The sequence below is a fragment of the Brachionichthys hirsutus genome, chromosome 3 (assembly GCF_040956055.1).
Source record: "Brachionichthys hirsutus isolate HB-005 chromosome 3, CSIRO-AGI_Bhir_v1, whole genome shotgun sequence".
Taxonomy (NCBI): Eukaryota; Metazoa; Chordata; class Actinopteri; order Lophiiformes; family Brachionichthyidae; genus Brachionichthys; species Brachionichthys hirsutus.
This window is the reverse complement of record NC_090899.1, coordinates 10,823,299-10,846,611: the sequence shown is the minus strand read 5'-3', so window position 1 is coordinate 10,846,611 and position 23,313 is coordinate 10,823,299. Positions and strand designations below refer to the sequence as shown.

Below are 23,313 nucleotides of genomic sequence, written 5' to 3'. Positions count from 1 at the left end.
TGGACGGTACGCAGACACTTTATTCAGTAATTGTACTTTACACATACAAATACATAAACTTAGACATAATAGTTATTCCTTTGGAAATTGGAAGGCTTCGTGTTCTTGATAGCTTGTTTGCGGATTGTACATATCGTCGATGTAGCTCTTCATACAAGCCAACCTTCCCCTGTTGCACAAACTACAAATAATAATTAAAATGCCAATGATAAAAATAAATAAATGGGAAAATATTATAAAATACTTTGGCTAAGATGGAGGTGTAGACAAAATGTTTGAAAATGTGTCTTCCAAGGACTGAGATGCCTCCCTGCTGGATTAATTCATGCCCTGTGCTGTGCTTCTATCAGGATAACAGAAAATCAGCTTAATTACAACAAGGAAGACTTTTGTTACTCTGAGGAGTTGTGGACAAAATGAGAATGTTCTCACAGGTTTCTTCCACCTTCCCATGATGCTCTGCACTTGCATTTGCACATGCATTAAGTTTACAGTACATTCCTGTCAATAGTGGCATTATCTTAAAGTGCAGCATTCATGTATTTTTTACTCCTGCTTGAAATGCAGTTTCATTAATATGGTAGAATACTGTTGAGATTTCACTGTAAATTCACATCAACATTTTACAGTTTTGAATTTACTCTCCAGTCTAATCACAGGCTGTAACTTTAACATACACATTCCTCTGCCTAATACTTAGAATTATGTCACCATCCTATATGAAATATAATTAGGGTTGTTTCAAGAAAGCTATTCATACCTGAAGTCAGTATTACGTGAACTTCCACTTCCCTGACATAAATGAATATTTTTATACATATATATATTTTCCATGTTAATTTAAATACCTGATAATAATCTTCCAATCAAAGCAGGACTGGACATGACAGTTTTTCCTTTAAAGCCTCGTGTGTTTAGAGGCATGGCGAGTAAGACAGAATTCAGTCTAGGACCCCAAAATAGCCCACATTCTTCCCTCAGTGGTTCAGGAAGCATCGGAAGAGGCCAGAACAACCTACTCTCCCAAGCCCTCCCCCCCTCCTCCTCTTGTATATGCACTCTATAATGGACTGAGCTGCAAACAACTCATTATGCCTTTGCATACATACCTACACAAGTCAGCATCATTGTGCTGCATCTTATTAAATTCACGCTGATGTGCACATTGCCAGGGATTAGCCCTGTTACATGTAAATAATTTATAGCAGCAGATGATGGGTGCCATTGTTGGCCACATCTGTAATCTCATGGGCCACATTTCTGTTTTAAATTTAGCATAGCATCGCATTTTTTTGCAACTTTTTTTTTCTGAACTAAGAGATGATGTCTATAGATTCAACAGCATCGCCATGGAAAACACTGTGAGCTTCAATATTCAATATGGAAAATTACAAATGGAACTGAATTTTAATGTGCGAGTGTCCATAGGGGCACAGTTGTAACCCTTTATCAGGGCTTCCCAGTTGCTATACTTACTGTTTGGGAAGTGGAATCATCTTCAGATAAAACAGAGCTATGTATAGACTATAAAAAAAAAGATGTGTGCCTGCCTGTGAGTGCAGCACTATCCTTGTGTTTAGTCTATGTTATATGCACTAGCCAAGCCCTCAAGAAAGTTGTGGATGGCTTGGAACAGGGGTAGTGTTCACACCACCCACCATGCATGAGACCGATAGATGTATGAGAAAAAAGTTCAGAAGCATCGGCATATTTTATTGCCATACAGCCAACAACAGCGCACAGATCAGATTTTAGGCTAAAAGCAAAGCAATCAGGTTATATCACTGCCTCTGAGTCTGCTCTAGTTTGTGTCACTGATTTATAAAAAGCTGCACATGCATGTTTCTGTGTTTCTGCGCTTTTTCTGAATTAGCACAAATGTGGTTCCTTCCTGCTGGGCTGTAAGATATATACCTTATTTTCACTGAAAGGAAATTTGCACGGGGCAACAGTGCAACCTTATAATAAAAAAATGCAGCAAATACTATGCCATATCATGTATTCGTACATACCAAGAGTATGTAAATGGTGTAGTATTGTACATTATATGAATAATAACATATAAGCAAGGAAAGCAAATATGTATGTCATAGAATTGAAGCGCAGACAGCAAAGTTATGCAAATAATGCTATGACAGGCAGCTGAATAGTGGCTTATAGTGGCAAATGTATTAAACACATTATATATTTTCAAATTGTCACGACAATTTAGTCAAGTCTTTGGCTCATTAGGTTGTCAGTAGTAGTCAGTGGCACGTTGCTGCTCACAGGCTCAGGCGTGGGCATCATCCCCAAACTCCCAATGACTGTGTTTGCATTGTGTGACAGTTTGAGGCGCTGCCTCTGAGTCTTTTTCCCACTTTCCCACTGTGAGACCTTCTCCACTGTACTAAGTGTGTCAACAGTACCAGCTGAGAGGCAGCCTTCAGTCCACACACTGCAGCTGCAGAGTAATCCGAAAAAAGAGAGAAACTGATAGAAACAGAGGACAGAACGAGGGAGAGCGAGAGAGAGAGAGAGGAGCAAAGAGAAATGTAGAGCGAGTGTGTGGGAAGTGGGAGGATGAAGGTGAAAAGACCAAGCAATTGAGAGGTGGTGCGGTGAAATTTGACAGTGGGTGAAAGGGGGCGAAGAGAGGAAGACAGCTTTGTTGCCAAAAAAGACAGAGAGACTTTCAAAGGATTTCCTTATCAGAGTCTCTGACACATTCCATACACAGCTCACTATCAGCTGGACCCTGACAGCTACACAAATTGACTGTAAGGTTTCCTGGGCAGGGACTTTGATCAGCTGTGCATGTCGTGTCAGAGAGGAAAGAGAGATGTTGTACATTCTGTCATACTTTCACATTATAATGTGTGACTGTGTTAAAGTAGAACAAGTGTATATTTTTAGTAGTTGTGATCAGTTTGCCACTTTCTTGCCAAATCCCTTCCATAACCAGTTTTTTTCGGAGTATAGTATCATGGTAGTATAGTAGATTATTTTCTAACTATATACTTTAGTTCCACCATCATTGAGTCTCTTCTGATCCCGTCACATCAACAGGCTCTATATTGGCACACCGTTTACTCAGTAACACAACTAACCTGTTGGCCGGAGAGGTGCTAGATTTGAATTGATTTAGAAGAACAGAGGGAGCTGACATTTTCCTTGGTACTCTTTTCCTGGCAAATCGCAAGTAATGTTCAACGGTGCCCCGTCTTATTGTGGAGACTCGGGTTGTGTACAGTAATTACATCAATGATTTAGCTTTTTTTTTTAGATTTGTGTTAAATAATGTGTATAATTATCACCCAGCTCTACTTCCGTGCCCAGATTTAAGCCTCCTATGGTGAAAACCATGGGAAATGATTGTAGTCTGACCAACAGTGTTTAAGCTGTAAAGCTGCTGGTCGAAGCTAAAAGAAAGCTCTTATGTACAAACAGTGTCAGTGTAATCATTGTGGAATGGGATGAATGCACATAGATTACAGTGACACTGTGTGTGTGTGTGTGGGGGGGGGGGAATATACTTCTGTATGTGCATATACTATATTTCATCTACTGCTATTTTGTTTGTAAGGATGCTGTTTTCGCAATGTCTCTTATCTGAAGCGTTTTCTCCAGTGATATTTTGCGTACAAATGAACCCCAGAGTCTTTTATCTTTACCTGACACATATCATCAAACACACACACACATTATTTTTCCAAAGATGGCTGGTAAAGAAATCCATAACTGAAAGCTCATATCAAATCGGCTATGTACCCAAATTAACATTAAGACACGCATATGTATTTCTTAGCACATTTATGTGCACACACCACTGGGCATTGAGCAGCATCTCTGGAGGATGATGGAACGTGATGCTTTACATTGGTTTATATCTACTGAGAACTAGTCTTTGATAGGAATATCATTTTCAATAAGTGGAAGTTGCCCTCTTCTTGTCAGACCTTACACTCGCTATGTGGACACTTTGCAATTGTCAGGAAAAGCTGGTAGTTCTAAGGAAAGCAAAAGCAAGTTGCTTTCCTCTGACGATGCTCCTCTGGGAACCTGGAATGTGCACAGTGTCGGATATTTATTACACCTGTCCCGAAGCACCAGCAGCAGTTTGATACACAGTGCTTTGGTTTTCCCTCAGAGCAGTTACTTGTATTTGAAAGATGTGCTGGATGGCGACAGGGTGCCTTGGAGCAACGATTTAACCAGGTTATACTTACAACCAACTACTGCTTTGTTGCAGTGGTCAAATTTGGCTTTTAATCTTGGTCACATAGTTGAAGACAGACAGACAATTTGTGTTGTTTTTTCTACCGCTATTTGTATTTTATATTGTACCTAAGCACCATACGGAGCAGCACTCCTAATATCATTGTATATCCACTATGCAATGACAATAAAGGCGTTCTATTTCTATTCTATTTCTAGATAGATAGATAGATAGACAGACATAGATATTCACAGATTGCCAGTTTCATGACAAACTGTAACGTTGCTAAGATCTAAAGGTATAGTTAGCAATGCTTTTAATATTTTTGTTATTAGTAAGCTAGTTGGTAAAGCGTTGAAGAACTTGTTAAATACTTTCTCAATATTTACCTGTGAAAAATGCATTAGACCATTAGCAAAATTGCATCGTCAACAATAATAGCGACACAATTAAATAATACACAAGGAAAAGCAGTAAACAAAATGGGAGCAGAGCAGTCAATAACACATGTGTGAGTCACCATTGGACATTTAGAAAACGTACACCAAACTGCAACTTGCAATAAAAAGTCGGATTTGTCACAGCCATAAAACTGAAGTATTGTCCAGTATATTTCCTCTCCATACTTCATGTTTTTGTACAAGTAGAATATCAGCGGATGTGGGGCTTTTAATGTAAGGCACTAGCCCGTAAACGACACTGCTCCCCAGGCGGCATGTCTGCTAGTAGTGTGTTGAACTGTGTTTGTGTGGTCTGCAGCTGAGGGACGTCCAGGTAATGGATTAATATCGGAACTGGCTGAGGCTCCACATCGCTGTGTTGTGACAACCTCTCATTGTCGTAAACAACTGCTCTCTCTCACACACACACACACATGCATGCTTACCAACACCCAGGACTATTTATGCACATGGATCCATGGAATTCAGAATACGTTTAATCGACCCCCCCCCATCACCTGTCTCCCTTACCTCCCCTTGTCTGTCTCGCTTGTCATTGGGGCAGCCAGTGGAGCTGCCCTGTGATCATTTCAAGCTGCAGCAGTTTTTGAATCAGATCCCTACAGTACAGTGCTGAAAGCACATTTCTTTGTTTAGCCAGATTGACTGTAGCTCCAAGAATCGAGGAGACAGTGCTTTGAATGCCATATGACCCATCTGGCTTGTTAACTTCCTCCACACTTAACCTAATAGTTTGCCAACAGCAACATGGAAACTGGTCGGTATGCATGCAGTCTGAAACCGACACTGCCCTTCCTCTTGGTTAGAAATGTTGATCTCATTTAGTCAGCATTTATTTGTGTAATTGGAAATTGCAATGCTGATGGGAAACATTTGACTAAGTTCTCTGTTTATCTTTTTTTTTCTGTTTGAAACATATTTATATTGTTTTTTTTATTGTATTGTGTTGATGCAAACACCTGTAGGAAACCTTAATGCCATAATTGTCTCCACTATTGATTACACTCATACTGCGTCCTTAATTTAATCTGCTTCCTGCTGAATAAAGCTATTGGTGTGGGATGCAGAGCACACGTCTACTCATCAGTGGCAAACATTGAAAATATTTTTTATGGTAAAATAAACAGAATTATCGCACCAAAAAAAAAGAACTTTTTTTGAATTTTTTTTTTTACCTTTCAATTTGTCTCTTTGTCTCTGCAGCAGTCCTATGCTCCTCCTCCTCAACCCATGGCTCCACCCAGTCCTGGCACCACAGGAGGAGGTGGAGGAGGCGGAGGTGGAGGTCATGGAGGTGGGCTAATGGAGCAGCTTAGTAAAACCAACCTGTACATCAGAGGGCTGCCGCCGGCCACAACCGACCAGGACCTCATCAAACTCTGCCAGCCGTGAGTCCTGTTGTACTCTATTCTGTTTAACTTAATCTGCAGCTGTCGGAGGTCTGCTGATGCATCCTTCACTGCAGCTGAGCTCAGTTCACTGCAGCTACTTTCAGCATGTGGTAATTAGTTTTTGTGTGTTACAAACAGCAGCTTCTAATGAGTATCAACACTTTGCTTCTGACCTCTCCTGGCCCTCCACTGTGCTTCCTCAGAGGGAAATAAGCACCGCCCAGTTGGGCCGAACCCGACCGCTCCCATCTGATGCACAAACACCAACTCAGACGTTATTTTATTCATCAGCAGAATTTTATTCATCCTCAACCTTTAACAATTCTGCCAAAAGCTTGAGCCATTTGTCGGTACAGGAGTCGTGAATTTGGGCTAAATAGAAAAGTAACTGCATTGACTTTTCTATCATGAAAACATAAAAAAATTAAAAATAAATGTATTAATCCAGATGTGTATGGAGCCATGTAATTAACGGCTTTTCAACACATTTTGATCCTCTGTTGGTGTTCAATCCACTGTGCTATGATTGACTCATGCGGTGTCTGTAAATTACTGCTCCTCTTTTAATAAGAACTGAACATGCAGTGTCACTGTCAGTAGAAATCCTGCTTCATGTCACTATAAATCTTGCACACTGAAGTTATTATAAATACATAATGCATTTGCATCATATAATTTGATCCTTCATCCAGTCTTGAGTGAACACTACAGTTTTTTCTTCTTTGCACTACTTAAGCGATGGCAGTATTTGAATATACACTGTATATGCTTGTACATATGCTAATATAAAGTATTGTCATGGCTTTTCAACAATATTTAAGCTTTACCGTTACTTTCTTTCTGTCCCACAACAATATGTTGAAATAACGTATAACCATTGAAATTGAAAGTTTTCAATGACATTTGTTAACAATGGAAAAAGCCTTTGACCAAAATCACAGTTATTCCGGTGTTCCCAGTTGATCTTCCTCAACAAATTGAAATGAAAAGAGAATAATAAGAAAAAAGTAGGAAATAAGCAGAGGTGGTGCTTCATTGATTTCCCCCCTAACTTACTGCATACAAATGGGATCTAAACGACGGTTAAATTTTTTTTTTTTTTTTGGGGGGGGAGGGGTATGCTTACAAAATTGGACATTATTCAAAAGCTGTGAGGAGGCTAATGTAGTTTCTTTACATGCGGATTGTTTTTATTCACCTAAGATGCATTTGAATATCGTTACTTAGTATGATGTGACGTGGATGTGATTTTCAGGCAGATAAATATGCCACTGACAATTGTTATAACTTTCCTGGAAGAAGCTTTGAACTAGTTTTAGACCAAATGTTGCAACCAAGCTGAAAGATGCATTTCCTGTTGCACGCTGATGTGACAACAGAAAAGGAGCTAGCCCTCACAGCAATACACCGAAGTCATCTGTTCTTCCTGAAAATGGGGAACAATGTAGCCGTCCTGACTTTTCTTTCAGCAGAATCAGTTGTTTGGAACCCTTCATCCTGTTCCCCTCCCTTGTGCCAATCGCTGAACCAGCATATTTGATTTCCAACCGTTCCCATTTGAGTAAATGGAGTCAACACAAAGCAAATGAGAAAGGTCCTGTTTGCCTACAGCTATTACATGATATTATCAAATGTAATTGGAGAAAGATATATGGGTCTGATTATTCAGCAGACAAGGGCTTTAAATTTAAATATATTTAAATAGAAACATTTGTAATGAGGCCTATAACTCACATATACTTACCATTCCCTGTCCTTCTGTGTGTCAGCTGCACTTCTAGCCTGTTGTATTTCAGCATTGGCCTGGAGGCGTTCTGGAGGAACAGGGTGAAAAATGGTGGCCAATAAAAGTTTCATTAGAGGCCCAGTCAGTGTGCCAAGTGGCCAGTAACATTTAGGAAAGGTCAGTGGGGGGATGGAGAGCTGTGCGTGCTGTTGGGCAGCAGTCTTTGACTTGAATTTCCAAATCTCTGCAGCTTTCTGTGTATCCCATACACAAGCGTACAAATCACCCTCACACTTACAATGAATAGAAGAAGAACAGGCCAGAGACGCTGACACACACGCTTTCAAATCATTGACAACCGCGTCTTTATTGTTACCAAGCGCATATTTTTTTTAAAGTATGTGCCAGCCCGCCTACAAGCACTGTCCCCTTCCTTCCCATTCTGTCAACCTCCTCGTTTTCCCCCCACCGTCATTCTCCCCCCCCCACACACGCACACACACTGTCTCTGTGCCAGCTCTCAGGGTGTCAGTGAAAAGTGCTGTTGTCAGCTGACATTTCCAATCACTCCCCTGGTCGCCCAAACTATGGACACACTTTTAACGTCTGGGGACAGAGCAGAACGTGAGCAGAATGGAGAGGAGGGTACAAGGGCAATCCTCTCTCACTCTATCTATCTATCTCTCTATCTGCCTAATGATGACCACAAACCCATGATCAAACAGTCGTGTATGCACGACGAGTTTATCCCAGTGTTACAATACCAGCTTCTTGCACCACAGCACCTCACAACTACTGATTATAAATTCGCAGAAAACCCTTTTAGCAGATACATTTAATGTTTCAGGAACTCAAGCCATTTTATGAATTCACAGCACATTGTCTTTTCATCATGGAAATTCTTCCTCTCTTTCTTTTTAGTGCCTGAACATTTTTAACTGCTTTAGGGGAATGAATAAAAAAAAAAAAACATCTGAAGCACTGCGCTCTCACAAACACAGAGAGGGAAAAGTGAGGGAAATCCAAGACACATGACGGCTGTATTTTATCCCCACTTGGGAAACACGACACACAGAGACCGACCTGCATGTATGCTTGTTGGCCTGAGATGAAACACAAACTAAAGACACAAAACATGTTCACCTAGACATATTTGTATGTGTAGACTCAGACATCCTGCAGAGATATGAGGTATGCGTGTGTGGGTGTGTGTATGTGGGTGGCTAGTACGATTCAACAGACATCAAACGACAAGCTTCCATAGGCTGACAGAACTCCACAAGGAAGTGAAAATACAGATCTGATGCTGCAAGGGTCCTCTGAGGACTGTCATTAACGCTTCTCAAACACACGTACACACACCTACACACACACACACACACACACAACCAGGGTACACACAGATTTTGGCAAGGCTGCTGAAATCAACTGTGCTGAGTTTCATATTGCATTCCCTCTGAAATCGTTACAATATGGAAAACATTTTTTCAATTTCAGTTGAGTTCAATTTCTCACCATTCCTTTGTATTAAAAAAAAATCCAGACCAGAGTCCAGTGATGTAAAAGATTCTAAGAACTTCACATGTGTCAAAGAACAGACGTAGTTGGTCCAAAAAGGATTTTCAAACCCATCGCCACCAGCTGAACTCTGACTGATCCTGGGGAAAGGTATTTTTATTTGGCTTACAGTCGTGTTCTTAGGCTCAGGAGCTTTTCCATCAAGTCAAATAAAACAGAGATTTTAAGGTTTGCCAACAACTCCTGTTGAGTACTTTATGATGTTTTGACCTAATATACCGCAGACGTGTGTGGGAGTTAGCATCGAGACAAAATCTATACATTTTAATTTCTCCTTTTTCAGTGGTGAAAAATTCACCAGGCAGTGTATGTGTATGTCTATCTATCTATCTATCTATCTATCTATCTATCATCTGAACATATATGTAATATAGATCGTAATGGGGAAGATATATAATCTGGATCGTAAATTATAGAGCTGTGGAAATAGGAATTGATCGATCCAATAGATAATTATCTTTGAGTCCCGTGTCATCCTTTATAGAATAAAAGCCGGGATTCCAACCTACATGTTGCTTTGATTTATATTCCGTTGTCACACTTGTTGGAAAATTGCTTCAGTGTTGCTTCACACTTGTCATGATGAACATCCAGTGGAAGCAAATCACATGCCCAGATCCCCTTCAAACCGAATAAGGACGCTCAAACTGTAACCGTCCGTTTCCTGCAGTCTTTTGTTGATGTGTTGAACTATTAAAGGGCTTGGCAGGTGGAGAATCATAAATTCTGGTGCAACAGCAAGAGCAAGAGCAAGACTCGGTCCAGAGAAAATACGCCATTTAATGCATTAATACTTAATTACAGACTGATATAATGGATAGCCCTTTTTCATCAGTTCTTGTACTATGGTGTTATAATGATTGACAGATCTCATAGCTGAGTCATTCATTGACAGCAGGTGATGCATCTACATGGTCCTAAAATGACTGAGAATTAAGTTTTCTACCGATTAACACAATACATACAAAATCAAGTGTTGGCCACAAAAGCAGCAGTTCTGTCTGACGTCCATCCTGAGCACATGAACAAAAGCCAGCCTTGTGCCTTGTGACATCCTGGCATGTCATATTGTCTTGTTGTATCTGAAAGGGAGGACCAGCGTGCACAACTCAGCACACAATGGCAAGCAACCTCTTCTATCCAACACTCACAGGTTGCACACACCTAATGTATTTTGCACAGAGCTTGATGTAGCAATGACATTAAATGAAATTGCTAACATCAGCTAGGCACAGTCAAACCTCCAGCTAACAAACAGCAAACAGAAACAGACAAGTTAATTTTTGAAAACTGAATACTAGTTGCTTCTTTTGCAGCTTGAAGTTCAGAGTTGAACCTGCTTCACAGAGATGAAACTAAACATATTAAGGGTGAAAGAATATGGCCCCCGTAGAGCTGGCCAGTAAGGGCTGGACTAACATTATTTTCTGATTTATTGAGTGTGCATCTTGATGGAAGAAATGGCTGGCTGCTGCAGCACATAAAGAAAAAACATGCTTGGCAATAATAAGCAATCAGATTGATTTATTCATTAAATGTGCAGGAGCTCCATGATGGTCAGGACATGATGCATTTTCCTCATAGTTCTCAGCAGTCCCCTCACACTCCTTCATCATGTGATTTATTATCAATACTTTCTTCCATGTCTTCATCACAGTAGACACCACAGTCCTCTACTCTCCTCTCCACTTTGTCACAAACAGCATTCTGACATGGCATACACGCACACACACATGCGCGCACACACACACACACACATACATGCAAATGAATCAGACAGTCACTGTTTCTCTTTTCTACCAGGAAAAACAACATGCCAAAATGCCAATGCACTGCATGAGATCACTGTCATGTATTCACGCACACACACCATCCATTTTTTTCTGGTTGACGAGACGATTGCAATCGTGGGTCATGGGTATTGATGGTGTCTATCCCAGCTGGTTACAGGTGAGAGGTGGGGTACAACCCGAATGAGATGCCAGCTCATTATAGAGCCACACAAAATATAGACAAATATTCACGCACACACTCACACCTACAGACAATTTGTAGCAATCAATTCACCTAAGCTGCATGTTTTTGGAGGTGAGAGGAAGCTAGAGAACCCGGAGAAAACCCACGGGGACACGGGGAGAACATGCAAACTCTGCACAGAGAGGAATGAAAACCAGAACCTTCTTGCTGTGAGGCGACAGTGCTAACCATTGCACCAATGTGCTGCCCTATACACACACACACACACATCTGTATGCTCAGATTTGTCCAGGCACATTCAAGTCACACACACTGAATTTGTTTACACTCATAGACTGACACGCACAAACACACCAAGCCTGAATCATAGCGAAGCAGAAGTCAACAAAGAACAGGCTATTGCCAGATGGTGTGTGTAATGCGTGTGATTACTGCTTTGGTGTTTTTGAACTATGATGTGTGTGGGCGATTTTCTTTTCCAGCCTTTTTTCGGAGTGTTTTTGCTTTCCTTTTTTTGCCGTGGCCATTGGTTGGCTCTTTAAACCTCCGGCCAAAGACCTTGCATACCTCCAGTTGTGACTTTAAAAACAATACCTGCAAAAGCATCGTTTGCAAATAACCCCACTGTAGCATCATTTTCTGGAATAAGTGTGAAAATAAAAATAAACAAGGTCTTATTAAGTGACTTTCTCTCCCGATTCCAACATCATAAGCTGTTGAGCTGTCATGTGATGTGTGATAGCAGCCTTTTAAAGCCTTGTTTCTGTCTTTATAGCTAAATTGTCTTGTCCCAATAGAGTTTGACGTGCGGCTGTCAGGCGAGCTTGTCTCTTTTCACTGACAGAAGCAGTTGGTTGACAGAGACTCTCCTGATGGTGACAACTAAATGATCTCTTCTTTATTAAACACGGCTTACATCTCTCTATCGCTTCCTGGCTACCTCGCTTCCTTCTTGCCTTCAGTGTCTCTTTTCATCTTTTGAATGACTGCTCTCCCTCTCCCTTTCTACTTCTCATTCTTCCAAGTCTTTCTACCCTCCCTTCATTTGTTTCGCCCTCTCTCTGCTGGCAGCCTCCCACATTGCATCTCCCCCTGGTTTCTCTAATGTTTCATTTCTCCCATATAGTTTTGTTTTTCTCTAAAAGGGAATCGGGAACATACTTTTCCATCCCTCACCTGTGGCAATCAGCCAGTCACCTAACCAGTCAGCCAACTTGCCAGTCTGTCAATCTGCTTGATAGTTCCTCGGCCAATTACTCATTCATTGTGCAGCAGTGTTAAAAAAAACAACATTAATTAAACAATCTGGTCCACAGAGCCAGGCAGCGATCCAAGCTTTCTTTCCCTCCCCTTATCTATGTCCCTGTTTTTCTTCGTTCTGCTTTTCACATCTCTCCTCATACCTTCTCAACCTCTTTCTCAGTTTTCTGTCTGTTTCTCGCTCATCTCTACCCAGAAGGACTGAACGAGCAGGCTGATAAGAAACATTATTAACTTGTTTCTGAGTACAGAGAACTGGTGAATGGATGTGTGGTGAAGGGGGGGGGGGGGGAAGGGAAGAAGAGACATGGGTGTTGAACATAAGAAAGAGTAAGGTAGTGGAAGGGACAGGAGACGTTAAAAGTTGTAAGAAAGGACAGATGAAAGAAGTGTGGAGGTTTTCTGTCGCTCTAAATGGCTCTCCAAGAAAAAATGTATGCCATTCAGATTTAGCATCATTTATGAGACAATGGTGACTTTGTTCTGAGGCGGACCGGTGGGATTTGAAATCGAGAAGAGCCGGATGGATAGACATAACATTTTACTGCGACAACGTGGAGTCACTCGCAGAGGCACTAAAATCTTATGGTCAAACTGCATTCCAATTTTCTGTGCTCTTCAGGTCGAAGATGAAAATATTTGCAGCTGCAGTTCCTGAATTTAAGCATCGCATTATTCTGTAGTTTTGCTTTGAGCTTACTATTAAAATGGCATCATGGTCACACAGATATGGAAAGTGATGAGCTCTGCACCAGCGACTGTAAGGATTGATTGATCTGTTGTGGGTTGTGAATTAGTTTGAGATGCTGCAAGTTTGAACCAAAATGACTAAACTTTAGCCACTTCTTAAAAATAGCAAAGTAATTCAATGACTAATTAGAATATTCATTTTTTTTTCAGATATGGGAAGATCGTGTCAACAAAGGCCATCCTGGACAAGAACACCAATCAATGCAAAGGTGAGTGTCATTAAAATGTTAGCTTGCTCTCCACAAACTTCTGGAATTTCCGTGTGACTTTTTCTTCTCCAATTATTCAACAGTCAGGCAGAAAATGTTTTGTCTGTTGGCTTCCTTGAGCCTCCTGTTGCGCTGCCGTGTGCCATGCATAATCTAATTGATCCACTGCTTGAGTACTTCTCATTTATATTTAGATGATTACATGATTGCATGTGGATGACGCTTAAAGTCAAGATGCTCTTAAGAGGGAGATCGATCCATATTTATCTTTGACCGGAAAAAAATGGATAACAAAAACAATGCGATATCCACAGTGTCTTTCAAATAGTCTCTATGGTGACTGAGGCTCGTTCAAGTATCTGAGAGAATCTGCTTGATTGTTGGAGTGGCCTGAGCACAATCATAGTGATTGTCGTCGTCTGCTTCTGAAGAGGCGTACGAGAGCATGTGTTCAGCATGATTGCTTTCTTATCTGCCAAGAATGTTCTCAAAAGGTGCACTGCCATGCAGGTCCAGGGCAGCAGCACAAATGTAATCAACATTAAGACCCACCAGAACGAGTGAACGAAGAGTCGATCCGATTGAAAACGGTGGCAGAAATGTTAATTCTGAGATGTCGTTTTGGGATTACTTAGCATGGAATATTTCCAGTGATTGCAGACTTGGCTGTCTTAAAGTTATGATGGGAACACTTCAATGAAACACAACCCACATTTTTACCTGAAGCAGTGTTCATCCGAAAACGAAAATTCAGTCATTACGCAACTCCATGCTGATGGAAGGTCAGTTGATGAAGGTTCTTAATCCATGAAAACATTTCCGCAACACTCACCAACTCTGCTTCAATGCACAATGGTATTGCAGTACTTCATAAAATTGCTTTAATAAAAAGAACTTTAAAGCTTGACAACAAAATGTAATGAGTTTATACAGCTCAAACCTCCTTCAGCTGCAAACCTGATCAGAACCTCCATCAGCAACTGTGATTGAATATTCATTTTAGGATGAATTAATTTTTTTTGAAAATCTTCATTGTTCTATTTTCTGTTTTCAGCTCACACAATCAAATATATATTTTAGCTTTATAAACATATTCGGATTCTTATCCTGACATTGTTACAGTTGAAAGGAAAGTGGAAAACCTTGTAAACCATGTTATCAATTATTTTAAAGGTTTCCCAATTCTTTGTTTCTTTTAAGTTGTGTCACTTAGAATGGACCTTTAAGCACATGATTCAGTGCAGTTGTGGCTCTCCAATTATATAATACAGATTAGCTGTTTATTTTTTGAATTTTGAGTTTAATTTAATCAGAAAAGGTTGACAGTCAGAGTTTGTTAATGAAAATCAAAGCAACCTTTAATAACGTGATATTCTAAGCAATCATTTAATTTGTTAAAACCAACAATCTTATTTAAGTCAGCCTAAGCTTAAAGCGTTTTGCTCTGAGCCACCGAGCTGCCGTTGCCCAGAAACACATTGGTGCGCGACACTATTTAACTAGATGCCATGTTCCTTTGTTACCATGGACAGGGGCACAGTGGTTTATTCTGAGTCATTCCCGCTGAGTCCTGCGTCCATAAATATTCATTAGAGGAACCTAAACAAACACACAATTTATTCCTGTTTGATTAGAGTTTCAATAAAAACTACAGCGCCCCACTGTTTGAGGCAATTACTGCGCTTTATTTAAAAAAAATAATGCTAGATACCTATTACTGCTTTCTTTTTCTTTTTTTCTTTTTTTTTTACCTCCAAGGCAGAATTCATTAAGCTATACTTTATTGTTCCAGGGGGAATAATCTTTGTCGGCGTTCTTCATGCGTACAGGACAGGCGTAGTGAACTGTGGTTCAGTATTTTGCTCAAAGACACTTCTAGACATCTAGACTGGAGGGGAAGGTGATCAAACTACAGACCTCGAACTACAGACCCACAGACCTCCAGGGGTAGGGCAGCTGAGCTACAGCTGAGCTACAGCTTCCCTACCCCAGATTCACATCTCTGATTGATGATTAATCTAATTTTAGAATGGATTTCATCTCTTCAGCAAGATTTAACTGGACTCAATGTAAGAGCCAATTAAGATCATTTAGAAAGTCTTCTTTTTTGGAGTAGTTGCCTTTTTTTTGTCTTTTGGATTTTCTTGATATTAAGGCATTTTCTATCTGATCTATAAACAGAACTGCTAAAACATCAGCTTAGAAAAGACCTTTATGAAGCTTAATATTGGAGAGACAAAGCAAAGATACATGTATGCTTCTTATTTTAAAGCATGAATGCTGCAGCTGTGTCTGCATTGACAGTTTTTACAGGATGTAGCCCTCATCAGCAATTTCACTGCTTATGATGTAGACTTTATGCATCTCTTAGCCAGTTGTTAACTCACAATGAAGGACTTTCATTATCAGTCGACCATTAGAAGGCCTTACAACCGGATAAGTGTTGGTTTGATTGCACAGGCATTCGGTGGGGACACGATAAGTGCTTAGCGTGACTAAGAGAGTACAAATTGGCACAGAGAGTTCTTGTGGCAAGGGAGGGAGGGGAGGAGGCATTGGGAGACAGAAGGAGGGGGTAAAAATAACCTGGGGCTGACAGAAAGGGAAGGGGAACCTTTGAAACTGATGATTTAGCAGATAGCCTCTTCTCTTCAGGAAGATTTTGCAATGACGAGAGGGAGAGAGAGAGATAAAGAAATCTACATTCAAAAAGTGTTCATTCTTCACATGGAAAATGTTCGTAAACAGCTGTTTTCATATTATGCATCCTATTTCTCCAAGGACTTCTTGGCTAAATGATTTCATGCTGCACTGAGTTATAAGTAATAACTTTACAATACTTACTATATTTATTTGCACTTGCACTACAACATTTTTAATAGATTATATGATCAATTAGAATTCCCTTAAAAGCCATAAATAATAATTTGTTTTTAGTGACTAAATAAATTAATCTTTAGCTTTCTCCTCTTAGATAATATGAATATTTTTTAGTCCTTGCTCCTTATTTTTCAGACTTAACATTAAATACACTGACAGTTTTCTCGTTAGCAGTGTGGGAGCTCTGGGGGATGTGGAGGCCACAGAGCACAGGATGGAGGAAGGAAGGGAGAGGAAACCACTTTAGTTTGTAAAGGATTTTCATTTCCCAAAGAGAGGCACCCTCCCTCTCTCTATCTAAATGTCTCCTGCCTCCCCCCACTCCTCCCCCCCTTTCTCTCCCTCTGCTAATCTCATTCTGTTATTTCTCTCTCTCTATACCCGCTCCTCCTTCGCTCCATCTCTCCTGTTCCCCCTCTACTCAGTTAGGCCATTCTAATGGCCCAAGGCCAGGAACTCTGGGAGCTCAGGGGATTAGATGGGAACTCAGGATGTGTGTGTGTTTGTGTGTGTATGAATATGTTTATCTGTGCCTCTATGTGTATTTCATGGGTATGTGTGCTGTGTAATAACTGTTTTTTTTTTTACATCAGTCGAATATTTGTCAGGCTTGACTGAGCAAGATGAAATTTCATCTCTGTGTCATCATAAGTCCATAGATGGGAGGGCCAAACTAGATGGATTATATAATTATTAGATATTATTTTCAGTCAAAGATCATAAAGATGCACAAGTGAAGTCTTTGCAGACATCGTGCAGGATTTAGTGTAGGCTGATCAGAAACGTTTTGACTTGGTAAAACCATCCGGCAGTTGTGAAGGCAGGCATCTGCTCATTCCCCTCGACAAGCCTCCACTCAGCTGAAGTGTCCTTGAGCAAGACGATGAATGACAAGCTGCTGGGGGTTGTTCCGTCACTGATACTTGACCTCTGACCTCACTGGAGCGATGACACATACTATTCAGAAAAGACGGATCTCTTCTTGGGTGATAAATGTAGTCGCAGCAAACGGTGAAGTTCAAGGCTTTCGCTGCCAGTGATGAGTTCTCGGAGGAGCGATATCTCCATCATTCATGGTTACTGGGGTAAATTGAGCTGCCCAAACTGACTCTCGGAGATCTTCAGAAGCACTGACTAATTCATACAGGGCAAAGATAAATTGCATTGCAACATCTGGGACAACCCAATATTTTACTAAGAGATTGTGTACAAGGCTCCTGAGAGTGGGCTTAATTTCCTAGTGCTTTAATAATAAGCAGACATTTGATACGAGCTACACGGCCGACTGGTAAATCACTGTGAACAGAGCAGCTCTGAGACGCAGCTCTTGCTTACATTATAGATTAAATTCTCAAGCCTCGAGTTTGATGGCGTCAAAGTTACACAGTCTGCTGCTACATGATGTAGTTACACAACCTCCTTTTAGCGCCAAGCACTACCACCATCGATTATAAGTGTTCCGTATTACTATCTTCAAAGTAAATCCCATTTGTGCTATTTTAAGTGTGATCTAAATGACTTGCTAAACAAAAATAGAAGTTAAAATGTATTGCTATAGAGTTCTTATTAAGAACAGTGTCATATGTTTGCCTTAAACAAACTAAATAGGCTACATTATATTTAATTAATACATTGTACTGTGACATTGACTGTATATTAGTATACAGTATATTATTACACTACAGAATGATTAAATATCTTTACCTTGTGATTGTAAAAAATATCATTGAATGAATCCAAGCAATTGAAAATTAGCTATTAAGGCCACATGTTACTGATTGTGTGTAAAATTATTTTTTATGCTAAACCTGCTGTGTAATGAAGCTTCCCCCTCCTTGCCTCATAATACAGAAATGTAGCAACCTAAAAATGAATTTCATTATTAATTATTACAAAGGAGGAAATTAAAATGCTTGAAAGAACAAATGAACGACCTCAAATGAGCCCATTAGTAAGTCTCCAAGTGTTATCTACGAGCGTCAGGCTCTCGTGAACATGATTTGTGTAATGGCTGATTTATCTCAAAAATGAAAGCCTCTGGTGAAGGATTGTGGCATTGTTAAACTTTTAAGGCTGGTGAACAAAAATGAAAAACAATCCACATAGACATAGCAGGACAAATGCCACAGGCCGGCATCACAAAAGCATCTATATAATGTTGACATGAATGCAAATAGAAGTGGTGCTCCTCTTGGAAGAACAAAACTCTCAAGACAACCGTTTTCACATATTCAGAAGAATCACATAGGATGGTGAATATATTAGCCCTAACCCTAACCCTAATGTTTAGAGCAGTAAAAGTACAGGCACCATTTGTTTCTGTACATTTCTTTTTTGAGAATGATGACCACCACTAATAAAAAAAAAGAAAGAAAATCATACTGAGACTTTGCTTGTGACGGCTGAACTAGAGAGTGGACCCCAAAATGCAGAGACATCGTAAAGATACATTTACTAGCAAATATAAAAAAAGACAAAATACAAAACTAAGACAAATGGGACGGGGCAGGCGTCACAAGCTACTGAATTGCCTAGAAAACTGAACAGCACTATAATAAACGAGGGGACCAGCTCAAGTCCAAGGTTCAAAAAACAACATAAATATACAGCCTTAAACCAACAACTATCAATAAATAAATAGTTACTGCGGCACATTCTGAGGACAGATCAGCAGGAAACACAGCGATGGCTGAAAAAATACAGGAAATCAAAGAAGGGAAAGAAACAGGTCTGCATGTGTGCTGGAGAAATCATTATCTGGCAAGGAAGGGAAGATGGAGTCGGATTTTAAAGAGTGGCTGCTGATGATTAGTAAAGGGCTTTCAGGTGTGTCTCGTTAGGAAGCCTCCCGGTCCATCCTCAGCTTCACCTGAGTGGCGTGAGAGGAGCGACGTGGTCAGCGGCACAGAACACACAGAAACAAAGTGCAGGTGCATGACAGTGCTATCCATGCATTGTGTTGGTTCTACTATTTTCTTATTACTTACATGGAAAACTAATGGTTAAAACATACACTTATTAGCAAACGTATGCCAGAAATACGAAATATTACTAAAATTAAATCAAAGAATATTGCCACACTTCTGAAGTGCAGTACTTTTTTGTACCTTTGGAATGAGTTCTAGTGTTGTGGTATAGACAAATATAAATAAAACCTGGATATGTGTCACAGTCATTAATGTAGAATGTGCACATTCTATCGTACATATTGAAGTGGCAAGTCTGTTTTTGTCATCATATTTTGGATAAATTAGGTGTTTCTCATTAGCGACAGTATAAATATTTGTGTGCGCGGTACACATATTGCTGTGAAGGCAGCTTGCTGCCTTTGAACAGTAAAAAAAAATAAAATCTGCATATCAGCAAAACAGAGCGTAGCTCCGAATTCTGGAAAAGGCTGACGGACAAGAACAGATGTTAGAAGTGTGCGTATGTCTGTGTGTGTGTATGTCTGTGTGTGTGTGGTGCAGAGGTTGTGTATTCCCTCAGCATGTTTACATTTAGGGTTATAATGATTGAGGCTTTTGAAATTTAATTGTGTTAACATGCAGCCCGATCAAAAGTACAGCTGGAATTTCAAAGCTGCTGGGTTTTCTGAGCATCACTGATCGCTTGATGCTTGTATGTCAATACCGCTCTTTTATATAACACATATCAACATATATCGCACACAAACTGTCATTAACGCTGCAGACACAGTCTCTGTTGCTTTCATGTGTCTGTTAGACATCGCTTTCCTTCGTCCACCTGTGTAACCCAGTAAAACAGGCTGTATTACGGAAAGCAGAGATTTATATTTGTGCTCGGACCATTTATCTTTCAGTGCTTTTTTCTAGAGCCCAACCCAAATCGCCAGAGCATCCACAGTTTGACAGATATCACTGTACACACTTATACACAGATACACAGAAAAGGTGCTATAAAACTGACTGATACTCATTACCTTTGTGTCTTTATTTCTTTAAAGAAGACACTTAATCATCTTAATGGCTGCATTAAATGGGGAAAATCTTTCTTTGTGTCGTTGGTGTAGAGCTACACACTCATGGCCGCACTCTAGAGGCACTACATGAAAAGACAGATTTAGTGGAGCTGAGGGACAAAATGAGCTACCGTGCAATGTAGTGTGATATTAAATGTCAGCCAATAAGAAGCCAGCAGATTTCACGTCTTTCAGCATTGAGTCACTCATATGTAGATTTGTATTGTTTACTAATGCCGCTCTACGGTGGCCCTGAAGTGCAAACCACTACAACAAAATAGAAGCACTACAACAAATTAAAAAACGCTACAACATTAAGGCAAGAAATACAACGTTAAGGTAAGCGCCACAACATTTTGGTAAGCAATAAAACATTTAACCTTAAGGAAGAGGTCGGTACCAGTGGGCAACGTGAAATTTTGCTAATTGGACGACGGCGCCGTTTGGCTTTTGACCAGGAAGTTATTCTGCCTGCAGCACGTTTTTTCCAAAATATGAACTTTACCGGTGACCCCGACGTAGCTGCCGTTATCCAAGAATATTTTGATTCAGGGCATAAATACGAGCTGACACTGGTTATACTGGATATGCTCAGGACTCAGGTTGAGCAGTTTGCTGACTGCTCAACCATCTCTTATCCGCAGATTGGATAATACATTGCTTTCCTCCTCTTCAAGCCACGAACACTGAAAAACGTGATTAATAAAAGTAATTCACAACTGAGTAATGTAGCTGTTCACATAATTTTATTTGATAGTAATAAAAAGTAATATTGAAATCAATAGTGTAGATTCAGACTTGTAGATCATTCCCAAGATGCAGAAGAAGCTCAGTGATTACAAGTTATGGTTACAAAGACACCGTTACCAACGGAGTACATTTTTAAGGCTTTGTGAGATATTTTCTCACTTTTTCCCATTTTGCTAATTTATCATTTGCAAATCTTTGAGGAAATGTTTTGTGATACTTGATGATAATTACCGGTAACTGTAATTTAAATAAGTACAAGTAGTGAACAGCCATTTCTATATTGACAGATCTTCAAAATGACAAATCTTAGACATATCAATAAAAGTACAGCAAACAGAACGTACAGACATTAGTGGGTCTTTTGAATGATAAACAAGATTAAAGAAGTTAACTGTTATGACACCAAATGTGTTGTTGTTCTGGACTATAACATGTTTAATGGAGGAACTAGCAGCTTTCATTAGGGACGTGACTTGATTTTGACACATTTGCCGGATTTATGCAGTGCTGAAAACAAAACGCTGGAGGTGATTTCTGAATCACATTAACACCCTTTCTCTTTGTCTGCCTTTTCTTGTGTCTTTCTGGCGTGTGTCCACATGCACAGGCTACGGCTTTGTGGACTTTGACAGCCCCGCAGCAGCGCAGAAGGCTGTGGCCTCGCTCAAAGCCAGCGGAGTCCAGGCGCAGATGGCAAAGGTAAACTTCATCCCGACGGTCAGTCTCCGGCCCACCCTGCTGCTTTCTGTCAGGGGGTTTCCCTGTGGTGTTGTCCTCCTGCTAAACTAGTGGTGTCTGTGGTGATGATAAAAAATGGAAGTGACTGTACATCCTATTCACAGTAATACGTGTGACAACAGCAGTGTGATGCTGATAATAATCATCATCTTAGAATTGACTGTATGCTAGTTATAATGTTACATTGATTCATGGGAGACTGATAGGTACAGCTTTGATTTCCTTTCATCCACTATTCTATCTTTCCTTTCTTGGCCTTTCTTTCACCTGTTTGTTTCATGTTCCTCTTGAAGTTTCTCTCTATATTTTTTTTTTTACTGTCAAACAAGAATAATAATTTGCATGGGTGTTTTTGATATGTGTGTGTGTGTATGTGTGTGTGTGTGTGTGTGTGTGTGTGTGTGTGGCTGGCAGTTTAAAACGTGGACTCAACCAGCACAATCACATTATCCCTCAATGTGAATGAAAGACAGTGAATAGCCTGGCTTCTCTTTCAGGTTCATTAGAGGTGTATCTTCACATACTTCCTTTTACAAATGAGAGAGGAGTGCAATTAAAATGGGCTCCTCTTCAGGCACCAGGAGCATCCCATTGAATTAAACAGTAGCAAGCCTCTGAGCCACCTTTGCCTTGCTCTTATATTAAACCTCTTTTCATTAGACTTCTATCTCTTAGTTTCTTCCTAACCGCTTGGAGGGCATTTGGAAGAGCGCTGTTGATGTGTTTGGCTGTTATTAAAGACAGAAGAACCCTCCGAACCCTCCACTCCCTCCTGAACAGTTTTCCAGAGGGAAAGAATGGAGGGCAAAGAGTCAATCCAGAGTAAAATTACACAGACTTACTGTTTCATGAAACGATTATGCAGGGAGCTGCTGACTTATCGGTTAACTTTCACGAATCACGGTGCAATGAGAAAGTCATCTAAAAAAAAACATCAAATTGTTTTTGAATTTCCAACTGGAACCTCAAACTTTTTGTAAGATGAGCAGCTTAATTGGTGTTTGACTAAATCCTATTTTTAACACCTTCACTACTGATCAAAGTGTGTCAGAGAGATTTAATTACATGTTGCTTCCCACGTCCTTCCACTGACAAATGGTATGTTAACTGGGTTATCTGGGACAGAACTGTTGTTCTTAGTACTAGTCCTGAAATATAGTTGAAAGATTTTACAACTAGAAAACAATAAGGTGATGGAACTCAATGAAGACAGAGGTATTAGCTCTTCCAATAAATAGATGGGATATAGAGTAAATTAATAAAATAAAATAATAAAAGACAGAACCCAAATTGTCTCACAAGAGCAGAACTTTGGTGATGGAGGCAAGGAAAAACTTCCCTTTAACAGGCAGAAACCTTGAACAGAACCTACGACGGTCATCTGTCTTGACCGGTTGGGTTGAGAGAGAGAGA

At 40.1% G+C, this 23,313-nt stretch overlaps 1 protein-coding gene across 2 annotated transcripts in view; it reads left to right on the top strand.

Annotated features, from left to right (window-relative positions):
* LOC137910715 (RNA-binding motif, single-stranded-interacting protein 3-like) overlaps positions 1-23,313 on the top strand; it is a 93,418-nt gene that overhangs the window by 24,031 nt on the left and 46,074 nt on the right. For both annotated transcript variants that reach the window (XM_068755108.1, XM_068755117.1), the window contains exons 2-4: positions 5,863-6,047; positions 13,492-13,550; positions 21,770-21,861. In XM_068755108.1, coding sequence (XP_068611209.1) covers positions 5,890-6,047; positions 13,492-13,550; positions 21,770-21,861 — 309 coding nt within the window. In that variant the 5' untranslated portion in view covers positions 5,863-5,889. The remainder of the gene's footprint in view (positions 1-5,862; positions 6,048-13,491; positions 13,551-21,769; positions 21,862-23,313) is intronic.